The sequence below is a fragment of the Dendropsophus ebraccatus genome, chromosome 12, assembly GCF_027789765.1.
Source record: "Dendropsophus ebraccatus isolate aDenEbr1 chromosome 12, aDenEbr1.pat, whole genome shotgun sequence".
Classification (NCBI taxonomy): Eukaryota; Metazoa; Chordata; class Amphibia; order Anura; family Hylidae; genus Dendropsophus; species Dendropsophus ebraccatus.
Window position 1 is genome coordinate 784,348 of NC_091465.1, and position 13,639 is coordinate 797,986.

Sequence of the window (13,639 nt, forward strand, 5' to 3'; positions counted from 1 at the left end):
CTATTACACTGTATGTACAGCCGCAGGGGTAGCTGGTGGGGATGCTGTACTACCAGTGCCATTACACTGTATGTACAGCCGCAGGGGTAGCTGGTGGGGATGCTGCTGTACTACCAGTCCTATTACACTGTATATACAGCTGCAGGGGTAGCTGGTGGTGATGCTGCTGTACTACCAGTCCTATTACACTGTATGTACAGCCGCAGGGGTAGCTGGTGGGGATGCTCTACTACCAGTCCTATTACACTGTATGTACAGCCGCAGGGCTGACTGGTGGGGATGCTGCTGTACTACCAGTCCTATTACACTATATGTACAGCCGCAGGGGTAGCTGGTGGTGATGCTGCTGTACTACCAGTCCTATTACACTGTATGTACAGCCGCAGGGGTAGCTGGTGGGGATGCTGTATTACCAGTGCCATTACACTGTATGTACAGCCGCAGGGGTAGCTGGTGGGGATGCTGCTGTACTACCAGTCCTATTACACTGTATATACAGCTGCAGGGGTAGCTGGTGGTGATGCTGTACTACCAGTCGTATTACACTGTATGTACAGCCGCAGGGGTAGCTGGTTGTGATGCTGTACTACCAGTCCTATTACACTGTATGTACAGCCGCAGGGGTAGCTGGTGATGCTGTACTACCAGTCCTATTACACTGTGTGTACAGCCGCAGGGGTAGCTGGTTGTGATGCTGTACTACCAGTCCTATTACACTGTATGTACAGCCGCAGGGGTAGCTGGTGGTGATGCTGTACTACCAGTCCTATTACACTGTATGTACAGCCGCAGGGGTAGCTGGTGGTGATGCTGTACTACCAGTCGTATTACACTGTATGTACAGCCGCAGGGGTAGCTGGTTGTGATGCTGTACTACCAGTCCTATTACACTGTATGTACAGCCGCAGGGGTAGCTGGTGGGGATGCTGTACTACCAGTGCTATTACACTGTATGTACAGCTGCAGGGGTAGCTGGTGATGCTGTACTACCAGTCCTATTACACTGTATGTACAGCCGCAGGGGTAGCTGGTGGGGATGCTGTACTACCAGTCCTATTACACTGTATGTACAGCCGCAGGGGTAGCTGGTGGTGATGCTGTACTACCAGTCCTATTACACTGTATGTACAGCCGCAGGGGTAGCTGGTGGGGATACTGTACTACCAGTCCTATTACACTGTATGTACAGCCGCAGGGGTAGCTGGTGATGCTGTACTACCAGTCCTATTACACTGTATGTACAGCCACAGGGGTAGCTGGTTGTGATGCTGTACTACCAGTCCTATTACACTGTATGTACAGCCGCAGGGGTAGCTGGTGGTGATGCTGTACTACCAGTCCTATTACACTGTATGTACAGCCACAGGGGTAGCTAGTGGTGATGCTGTACTACCAGTCCTATTACACTGTATGTACAGCCGCAGGGGTAGCTGGTGGTGATGCTGTACTACCAGTCCTATTACACTGTATGTACAGCCGCAGGGGAAGCTGGTGGGGATACTGTACTACCAGTCCTATTACACTGTATGTACAGCCGCAGGGGTAGCTGGTGGGGATACTGTACTACCAGTCCTATTACACTGTATGTACAGCCGCAGGGGTAGCTGGTGGTGATGCTGTACTACCAGTCCTATTACACTGTATGTACAGCCGCAGGGGTAGCTGGTGGTGATGCTGTACTACCAGTCCTATTACACTGTATGTACAGCCGCAGGGGTAGCTGGTGGTGATGCTGTACTACCAGTCCTATTACACTGTATGTACAGCCGCAGGGGTAGCTGGTGGGGATACTGTACTACCAGTCCTATTACACTGTATGTACAGCCGCAGGGGTAGCTGGTGATGCTGTACTACCAGTCCTATTACACTGTATGTACAGCCGCAGGGGTAGCTGGTTGTGATGCTGTACTACCAGTCCTATTACACTGTATGTACAGCCGCAGGGGTAGCTGGTGGGGATGCTGTACTACCAGTCCTATTACACTGTATGTACAGCCGCAGGGGTAGCTGGTGGGGATGCTGTACTACCAGTCCTATTACACTGTATGTACAGCCGCAGGGGTAGCTGGTGGGGATACTGTACTACCAGTCCTATTACACTGTATGTACAGCCGCAGGGGTAGCTGGTGGGGATTCTGTACTACCAGTCCTATTACACTGTATGTACAGCCACAGGGGTAGCTAGTGGTGATGCTGTACTACCAGTCCTATTACACTGTATGTACAGCCGCAGGGGTAGCTGGTGATGCTGTACTACCAGTCCTATTACACTGTATGTACAGCCGCAGGGGTAGCTGGTGATGCTGTACTACCAGTCCTATGAGGCTGGGTTCACACTACATATATTTCAGTCAGTATTGTGGTCCTCATATTGCAACCAAAACCAGGAGTGGATTAAAAACACAGAAAGGCTCTGTTCACACAATGGTGAAATTGAGTGGATGGCCGCCATATAACAGTAAATAACAGCCGTTGTTTTAAAATAACAGCAAATATTTACCGTTATATGGCGGCCATCCACTCACACTGCCTCACACTGTATGTACAGCCGCAGGGGTAGCTGGTGGGGATGTGTACAGGTAACGGTGAGATCAGTATACAGGTAACAGACAGTACAGTATACAGGTAACGGACAGTACAGTATAAAGGTAATGGTAAGATCAGTATACAGGTAATGGTGAGATCAGTATACAGGTAACGGACAGTACAGTATACAGGTAACGGACAGTACAGTATACAGGTAATGGTGAGATCAGTATACAGGTAACAGACAGTACAGTATACAGGTAACGGACAGTACAGTATACAGGTAACAGACAGTACAGTATACAGGTAACAGACAGTACAGTATACAGGTAATGGTGAGATCAGTATACAGGTAACAGACAGTACAGTATACAGGTAATGGTGAGATCAGTATACAGGTAACAGACAGTACAGTATACAGGTAACGGACAGTACAGTATACAGGTAATGGTGAGATCAGTATACAGGTAACAGACAGTACAGTATACAGGTAACGGACAGTACAGTATAAAGGTAATGTAAGATCAGTATACAGGTAACAGACAGTACAGTATACAGGTAACGGACAGTACAGTATACAGGTAACAGACAGTACAGTATACAGGTAACGGACAGTACAGTATACAGGTAACGGACAGTACAGTATACAGGTAACAGACAGTACAGTATACAGGTAATGGTGAGATCAGTATACAGGTAATGGTGAGATCAGTATACAGGTAACGGTGAGATCAGTATACAGGTAACAGTCAGTACAGTATACAGGTAACAGTCAGTACAGTATACAGGTAACGGACAGTACAGTATACAGGTAACGGACAGTACAGTATACAGGTAACGGTGAGATCAGTATACAGGTAACAGACAGTACAGTATACAGGTGTAATATCTGGTCACATTAAGTTCTATCAGGCAGAGAGTTTCCATTTGTTGGGGCTGAAGACACCCACCATTATTCTTGGCCCTTTAGCAGATACATTTTAGCAGACTCATTTTGAGTCCAAATAACGTCCGTTTTCTGGACTTATATTTATGGCTGCCCTAAAAACGTCCGTTAAAGGGACGCAAAATGTCAGTGTGTTATGCAGTGTTTTCAAGCGTCATATATAGGTGCTCTATATTAGCATAGCTGTTTTTTCTTTTCTATCTGCTGTTTTTTCATGTGATTTCATATAGAAACATGGCGGCCAAAAAAACCGTCCATTTACCGAGTCTACGATTAGATTTCGTCTGGTGTGATTCCACCCTTAAGGGGCGTCACACGTTACAGATCTAAATAACAGAAAACAGCATCAAATCTGCTGCGGATCCTGTATGTGTGAACGCACCCTAAGGCCAGGTTCACACTACTAGAACACCGGCTACTCTGTGACCCGGCCGTACCACAGAACGGACAGTGTCAGTGAACTTTATCCCGTCCAGATAAACTTCAATTCTGTACGCCCGCATCCCAACTCACCATTGAACACAATGGAGCGTGTGGCCGGAGCCAAAGACGCACTCTCCACTGTGTGACCTGTCAGGGTTGTGCGGCTGCTGTTCAATGAATAGACATGTCAGATTTTCATGCAGCGATAGAGATCCCGGCCGGAGCATATACTATATGTATGTATATATGTAGTATGTGTATACGTACTGTGTGTATACTATGTGTATGTATATATGTACTATGTGTATACTATGTGTATGTATATATGTACTATGTGTATACTATGTGTATGTATATATGTAATATGTGTATGTATATATGTACTATGTGTATGTATATGTGTACTATGTGTATGTATGTATGTATATGTGTACTATGTGTATGTATATATGTACTATGTGTATACTATGTGTATGTATATATGTACTATGTGTATACTATGTGTATGTATATATGTACTATGTGTATACTATGTGTATGTATATATGTACTATGTGTATACTATGTGTATGTATATATGTACTATGTGTATGTATATATATGTACTATGTGTATACTATGTGTATGTATATATGTACTATGTGTATACTATGTGTATGTATATATGTACTATGTGTATATATGTGCTATGTGTATACTATGTGTATGTATATATGTACTATGTGTATACTATGTGTATGTATATATGTACTATGTGTATACTATGTGTATGTATATATGTGCTATGTGTATACTATGTGTATGTATATATGTGCTATGTGTATACTATGTGTATGTATATATGTACTATGTGTATACTATGTGTATGTATATATGTACTATGTGTATACTATGTGTATGTATATATGTACTATGTGTATACTATGTGTATGTATATATATGTACTATGTGTATACTATGTGTATGTATATATGTACTATGTGTATACTATGTGTATGTATATATGTACTATGTGTATACTATGTGTATGTATATATGTACTATGTGTATGTATATATGTACTATGTGTATACTATGTGTATGTATATATGTGCTATGTGTATACTATGTGTATGTATATATGTGCTATGTGTATACTATATGTATGTATATATGTACTTTGTGTATACTATGTGTATGTATATATGTACTATGTGTATGTATATATGTACTATGTGTATACTATGTGTATGTATATATGTACTATGTGTATACTATGTGTATGTATATATGTACTATGTGTATACTATGTGTATGTATATATGTGCTATGTGTATACTATATGTATGTATATATGTGCTATGTGTATACTATGTGTATGTATATATGTGCTATGTGTATACTATGTGTATGTATATATGTGCTATGTGTATACTATGTGTATGTATATATGTACTATGTGTATACTATGTGTATGTATATATGTACTATGTGTATACTATGTGTATGTATATATGTACTATGTGTATGTATATATGTACTATGTGTATACTATGTGTATGTATATATGTACTATGTGTATACTATGTGTATGTATATATGTACTATGTGTATACTATGTGTTTGTATATATGTACTGTGTATGTATATATGTACTATGTGTATACTATCTGTATGTATATATGTACTATGTGTATACTATGTGTGTGTATATATGTACTATGTGTGTGTATATATGTACTATGTGTATGTATATATGTACTATGTGTATACTATGTGTATGTATATATGTGCTATGTGTATACTATGTGTATGTATATATGTACTATGTGTATACTATGTGTATGTATATATGTACTATGTGTATACTATGTGTATGTATATATGTAATATGTGTATACTATGTGTTTGTATATATGTACTATATGTATACTATGTGTATGTATATATGTACTATGTGTGTACTATGTGTATGTATATATGTACTGTGTATACTATGTGTATGTATATATGTACTATGTGTATACTATGTGTATGTATATATGTACTATGTGTATACTATGTGTATGTATATATGTACTATGTGTATGTATATATGTACTATGTGTATACTATGTGTATGTATATATGTACTATGTGTATACTATGTATATGTATATATGTACTATGTGTATACTATGTGTATGTATATATGTACTATGTGTATACTATGTGTATGCATATATGTACTATGTGTATACTATGTGTATGTATATATGTACTATGTGTATACTATGTGTATGCATATATGTACTATGTGTATACTATGTGTATGTATATATGTACTATGTGTATACTATGTGTATGTATATATGTACTATGTGTATACTATGTGTATGCATATATGTACTATGTGTATACTATGTGTATGTATATATGTACTATGTGTATACTATGTGTATGTATATGTATATATGTACTATATATACACAAACACTACCCCACCTGTCCCCATTCCCCCACTCACTACCCAACCTGACCCCATCCCCCACACACAGTAACTACCCCCATCATAACCCACACACTACCCCACCTGTCCCCATCCCTCACTCACTACCCCACCTGAGCCCCCCCCCCCCCACACTACCCCACCTGACCCCACACACACTACCCCACCTTTCTTCCATCCCCCACACACACTCACTACCCCACCTGAGCCCCCACACACACACACTACCCCACCTGTCCTCCATACCCACACACACTACCCCACCTGTACCCTCCATACACTACCCCACCTGTCTGCATCCCCCCACTTACTACCTCACCTGTCCCCCGTCCCCCCACACACACTACCCCACCTGTCCCGCATCCCACACACACTGTAGGGTTGCTGCCGACAGCCATGGCACGCACGTGTTGATTGGAGAACGTCTGGGCGCTACATGGTGCAAGCAGAAGGTGAGGCTGTTGCGCCAGGGGGCGGCAGGTGGGCAGTGGACGGTGCTGACGCGGCCATTAAAAGAGGTATAGGTTCCCGACCCCGGTTGTAGATGTATACTATAGCTTATATATACACACAACAAGCAGACCACTGCTTTTAGAGCAGAGCAGTAGTTGGTAACCTAGACTATGAGCTATAAACAATGGGAGGAGCTCCAGGCTATGAGGTGCTCCAGGCTATGAGGTGCTCCAGGCTATGAGGAGCTCCAGGCTATGAGGTGCTCCAGGCTATGAGGAGCTCCAGGCTATGAGGTGCTCCAGGCTATGAGGAGCTCCAGGCTATGAGGTGCTCCAGGCTATGAGGTGCTCCAGGCTATGAGGTGCTCCAGGCTGTCAGGTGCTCCAGGCTATGAGGAGCTCGAGGCTATGAGGTGCTCCAGGCTATGAGGTGCTCCAGGCTATGAGGTGCTCCAGGCTATGAGGTGCTCCAGGCTATGAGGTGCTCCAGGCTATGAGGAGCTCCAGGCTATGAGGTGCTCCAGGCTATGAGGAGCTCCAGGCTATGAGGTGCTCCAGGCTGTGAGGTGCTCCAGGCTATGAGGAGCTCCAGGCTGTGAGGTGCTCCAGGCTGTGAGGTGCTCCAGGCTATGAGGAGCTCCAGGCTATGAGGTGCTCCAGGCTGTCAGGAGCTCCAGGCTATGAGGTGCTCCAGGCTATGAGGAGCTCCAGGCTATGAGGTGCTCCAGGCTATGAGGTGCTCCAGGCTATGAGGAGCTCCAGGCTATGAGGTGCTCCAGGCTATGAGGTGCTCCAGGCTATGAGGAGCTCCAGGCTATGAGGTGCTCCAGGCTATGAGGAGCTCCAGGCTATGAGGTGCTCCAGGCTGTGAGGTGCTCCAGGCTATGAGGAGCTCCAGGCTATGAGGTGCTCCAGGCTGTCAGGTGCTCCAGGCTATGAGGAGCTCCAGGCTATGAGGTGCTCCAGGCTATGAGGTGCTCCAGGCTGTGAGGTGCTCCAGGCTGTGAGGTGCTCCAGGCTGTGAGGTGCTCCAGGCTATGAGGAGCTCCAGGCTATGAGGAGCTCCAGGCTGTCAGGTGCTCCAGGCTGTCAGGTGCTCCAGGCTATGAGGAGCTCCAGGCTATGAGGAGCTCCAGGCTATGAGGTGCTCCAGGCTATGAGGTGCTCCAGGCTATGAGGAGCTCCAGGCTATGAGGCGCTCCAGGCTATGAGGTGCTCCAGGCTGTCAGGTGCTCCAGGCTATGAGGAGCTCGAGGCTATGAGGTGCTCCAGGCTATGAGGAGCTCCAGGCTATGAGGAGCTCCAGGCTATGAGGTGCTCCAGGCTGTCAGGTGCTCCAGGCTATGAGGTGCTCCAGGCTATGAGGTGCTCCAGGCTATGAGGTGCTCCAGGCTATGAGGTGCTCCAGGCTATGAGGAGCTCCAGGCTGTGAGGAGCTCCAGGCTGTGTGGTGCTCCAGGCTATGAGGAGCTCCAGGCTATGAGGAGCTCCAGGCTATGAGGTGCTCCAGGCTATGAGGAGCTCGAGGCTATGAGGTGCTCCAGGCTGTCAGGTGCTCCAGGCTATGAGGTGCTCCAGGCTATGAGGTGCTCCAGGCTATGAGGAGCTCCAGGCTATGAGGAGCTCGAGGCTATGAGGTGCTCCAGGCTATGAGGAGCTCCAGGCTATGAGGAGCTCCAGGCTATGAGGAGCTCCAGGCTATGAGGTGCTCCAGGCTATGAGGAGCTCCAGGCTATGAGGTGCTCCAGGCTATGAGGAGCTCCAGGCTATGAGGAGCTCCAGGCTGTCAGGTGCTCCAGGCTATGAGGAGCTCCAGGCTATGAGGTGCTCCAGGCTATGAGGAGCTCCAGGCTATGAGGAGCTCCAGGCTGTCAGGTGCTCCAGGCTGTCAGGTGCTCCAGGCTATGAGGTGCTCCAGGCTGTGAGGTGCTCCAGGCTATGAGGAGCTCCAGGCTATGAGGAGCTCCAGGCTGTGAGGTGCTCCAGGCTGTGAGGTGCTCCAGGCTATGAGGAGCTCCAGGCTATGAGGTGCTCCAGGCTATGAGGTGCTCCAGGCTATGAGGAGCTCCAGGCTATGAGGAGCTCCAGGCTATGAGGAGCTCCAGGCTATGAGGTGCTCCAGGCTATGAGGTGCTCCAGGCTATGAGGAGCTCCAGGCTGTGAGGAGCTCCAGGCTGTGAGGAGCTCCAGGCTATGAGGAGCTCCAGGCTGTTAGGTGCTCCAGGCTATGAGGAGCTCCAGGCTATGAGGTGCTCCAGGCTATGAGGTGCTCCAGGCTGTCAGGAGCTCCAGGCTATGAGGTGCTCCAGGCTGTCAGGAGCTCCAGGCTATGAGGTGCTCCAGGCTATGAGGTGCTCCAGGCTGTCAGGAGCTCCAGGCTATGAGGTGCTCCAGGCTGTCAGGTGCTCCAGGCTGTCAGGAGCTCCAGGCTATGAGGTGCTCCAGGCTGTCAGGAGCTCCAGGCTATGAGGTGCTCCAGGCTGTCAGGAGCTCCAGGCTATGAGGTGCTCCAGGCTGTCAGGTGCTCCAGGCTATGAGGTGCTCCAGGCTATGAGGTGCTCCAGGCTATGAGGAGCTCCAGGCTATGAGGAGCTCCAGGCTATGAGGTGCTCCAGGCTATGAGGAGCTCCAGGCTATGAGGTGCTCCAGGCTATGAGGTGCTCCAGGCTATGAGGAGCTCCAGGCTATGAGGAGCTCCAGGCTATGAGGTGCTCCAGGCTATGAGGAGCTCCAGGCTATGAGGAGCTCCAGGCTATGAGGTGCTCCAGGCTATGAGGTGCTCCAGGCTGTGAGGTGCTCCAGGCTGTGAGGTGCTCCAGGCTGTGAGGTGCTCCAGGCTGTGAGGTGCTCCAGGCTGTCAGGTGCTCCAGGCTATGAGGAGCTCCAGGCTATGAGGTGCTCCAGGCTATGAGGAGCTCCAGGCTATGAGGAGCTCCAGGCTATGAGGTGCTCCAGGCTATGAGGTGCTCCAGGCTGTGAGGTGCTCCAGGCTGTGAGGTGCTCCAGGCTGTGAGGTGCTCCAGGCTGTGAGGTGCTCCAGGCTATGAGGTGCTCCAGGCTATGAGGAGCTCCAGGCTATGAGGTGCTCCAGGCTGTGAGGTGCTCCAGGCTATGAGGTGCTCCAGGCTATGAGGTGCTCCAGGCTATGAGGTGCTCCAGGCTATGAGGTGCTCCAGGCTATGAGGTGCTCCAGGCTGTGAGGTGCTCCAGGCTATGAGGTGCTCCAGGCTGTCAGGAGCTCCAGGCTATGAGGAGCTCCAGGCTGTCAGGAGCTCCAGGCTATGAGGAGCTCCAGGCTATGAGGTGCTCCAGGCTGTCAGGAGCTCCAGGCTATCTAACGAAACAAATGTATTTACAGAAATAATGTCCCTGAGATGACAGGTGACCTGGGTCTAGGGGTCCCAAGGGAAGGAGACATGGTTTGCTACGATTTTGGGTCCCAGTCCTAACATATTTCTGCTCTGAAAACGTCCCCCACATGGTCACCTGCTGAGGACCTGCGGGCCATTGCCTGTCCGTGTATGGGTACATGGGTATACGGACACATGGGTATACGGACACATGGGTATACGCCATTGTATTTATGTATACTCAGGGCACAATCATGAAGGGAACCGGGCCTGAGAATGAAAATGAAGCAAACGGTCTTGAATAAAAGCATAGATTTTGAGTGTAATGTTCCCATGCTGACCTGAGTGTCTCCATGGGAACAGACTACAAACAAAACTGCTGTAGTCTGATCTTACACTTTCTTGTATCTATGAATATTAGGCCCTGGTTACTGGTACAAGGAGTCACCATCTAACCGTATGGCATAGAATGTGGCCTTACCATTGGTTTCTGATGCGATGGACCCGGGATGGCTATCCCACTACTTGTTGTTTCAGCTTTCTTAGTTAGCTGGACATAAATTTTCCCATGATCCTTTGAAACGAGGCAGTGATAGAGATCATCATACTTAATCTCCAAAAAGATGGCATCGCGGTCCACATACTCGCCCCATTTCAGAAAGTAGACGGCTTTGGATGAGATGAGGACGCAGTAACTGTCAATGTGTTCAACGGCGATGAAACTGTGAAGAGAAGAGGAGCGGGAATCAGACAAGGCCGACCGTAACACCGCCGGCACAATATGGACGCCCCATCCGCAGCTCTCACCAACCGTAACACCGCCGGCACAATATGGACGCCCCATCCGCAGCTCTCACCAACCGTAACACCGCCGGCACAATATGGATGCCCCATCCGCAGCTCTCACCAACCGTAACACCGCCGGCACAATATGGACGCCCCATCTGCAGGTCTCACCAACCGTAACACCGCCGGCACAATATGGACGCCCCATCCGCAGCTCTCACCAACTGTAACACCATCGGCACAATATGGACGCCCCATCCACAGCTCTTACCAACCGTAACATCGCCGGCACAATATGGACGCCCCATCCGCAGCTCTCACCAACTGTAACACCGCCGGCACAATATGGACGCCCCATCTGCAGGTCTCACCAACCGTAACACTGGTGGCACAATATGGATGAACCATCCGCAGCTCTCACCAATCGTAACACCGCCGAGAAAATATGGATGCCCCATCCACAGCTCTCACCAACCGTAACACTGCTGGCAAATTATGGACACCCCATCTGCAGGTCTCACCAACCATAACACCGCCGTCACAATATGGACGCCCCATCTGCAGGTTTCACCAACCATAACACCGCCGGGCACAATATGGACGCCCCATCCGCAGCTCTCACCAACCGTAACACCGCCGGCACAATATGGACGCCCGATCCGCAGCCCTCACCAACCGTAGCACTGCCGGCACAATATGGACGCCCCATCCGCAGCCCTCATCAACCGTAAAACCGCCGGCACAATATGGACGCCCCATCCGCAGCTCTCACCAACCGTAACACCACCGGCACAATATGGACGCCCCATCCGCAGCTCTCACCAACCGTAACACCGCCGGCACAATATGGACACTCCCTACTGCAGTCCTCACCAACCATAACACCGCCGGCACAATATGGACGCCCTATCCGCAGCTCTCACTAACCGTAACACCGCCGGCCCAATATGGACACCCCATCCGCAGCTCTAGCCAACCGTAACACCGCCGGCAGAATACAGACGTCCCATCCACAGCCCTCACCAACTGTAAAACCGCCAGCACAATATGGACGCCCCATCCGCAGCCCTCACCAACCGTAACACTGCCGGCACAGTATGAACGCCCCATCCGCAGGTCTCTCCAACCGGAACACCGCCGGCAGAATACAGAAGCCCCATCCACAGCCCTCAACAACTGTAACACCGCCGGCACAATATGGACGCCCGATCCGCAGCTCTCACCAACCGTAACACTGCCGGCACAATATGGACGCTCCCTACTGCAGCCCTCACCAACTGTAACACCAGCGACACAATATAGACGCCCTATCCGCAGCTCTCACCAACCGTAACACCACCGGCACAATATGGACGCCCCATCCGAAGCTCTCACCAAACGTAACACCGCCGGCACAGTATGGACGCCCCATCCGCAGCTCTCACCAATCGTAACACCAGCGACACAATATGGACGCCCCATACGCAACTCTCACCAACCGTAACACCGCCGGCAAATTATGGACGCCCCATCTGCAGGTCTCACCAAGTGTAGCACTGGTGACACAACATGGATGAACCATCCGCAGCTCTAGCCAATCATCACACCGCCGGCACAATATGGACGCCCCATACGCAGCTGTCACCAACCGTAACACAGCCAGCAAAATATTGACGCCCCATCCGCAGCTCTAATGTCTTTGTCTGCTGGAACCATGAGGCCAGGACTTTAGGCTGTAATAGGGACTAAACATGCAGAAGCTATTAGTCCATTCTGAAGGCCACGGCTTAAACCAGTTTTCTCCAATCTGTGGCTCTTCAGCTGATGCAAAACTACAACGCACCGGATGATGTATACGGGTAAAAGGGCATTTACCCCAGACAGGGCACCAACAAGCCATGTTGCCTTGGCTAGGGCTATTATATACTGAGCCAGGGCAGTGGTGTCTCTGAGCTGCCAGACATTGTAGAAGAAAACGCCTTGCAGACAATTTACTGCATATGGATCGGCCATGCTGGACTTCAATGTGTCTAATTCTTTATGGAGAAGATAAACCACTGGCCGGGAGAGGAGCTGCTGCCAGAAGGGTCAGCCCCTCAGGAGATGGACATGCTTAGCCAAGAGGTCCAGGGAGGTCGAGAGCAACAGCTACTGTGTATGGCCGGCTATAGAACTCTTCCCCTATAGATATTACCATGCATATTTATGGGGTGAGACTGTTGTCCCCATCACTGACAGGAATTATTCCAGGACTCCCGTCTGTGACATTATCTATGTGCGGCCCCCCCCCCATCTGGACCGATACAGCAATGCCTGACGGAAAACAGACTGATGGCATGTGTGGTACTTACAACTCGTCCTGGATGTTGTCTGTCAGTCTGAAGAGCCGCTCCTGTCCCTCAGCCTGGGTGTCAGAATACCTGGGGAGAAGACCCTGAGGACTTGTGCAACAACGCGGCCTCCTCACCCTCTGAACCTGCAATCTACAAAGACAAAGAAGAAGTTTAGACTATCGAGTTCAGTCTCAGGTGTCATAAACCAAGAAGCCACCACTAAAGAGGAGACTATCACATGTTCTATGTTCCTCACAAGATTTGGATCTCAGTGAACAAACTCAATTGACACAAAGCTAAAAACTGAAGCCTAGCTGGGAGTCCTGGAGAAACCGGTGAGATTCTGTGGTAACAACGTCCCGTCTTCTGCTCCCTCA

General features: G+C 48.7%; 1 protein-coding gene across 2 annotated transcripts in view; it reads right to left on the reverse strand.

The window, feature by feature from the left end:
• The window catches only part of VPS13D (vacuolar protein sorting 13 homolog D), a 372,238-nt gene that overhangs the window by 2,986 nt on the left and 355,613 nt on the right, over positions 1-13,639 (reverse strand). For both annotated transcript variants that reach the window (XM_069948224.1, XM_069948223.1), the window contains 2 exons: positions 13,281-13,412; positions 10,646-10,886 (listed from right to left, as the gene is read on the reverse strand). In XM_069948224.1, the coding sequence (XP_069804325.1) occupies positions 10,646-10,886; positions 13,281-13,412 (373 nt within the window). The remainder of the gene's footprint in view (positions 1-10,645; positions 10,887-13,280; positions 13,413-13,639) is intronic.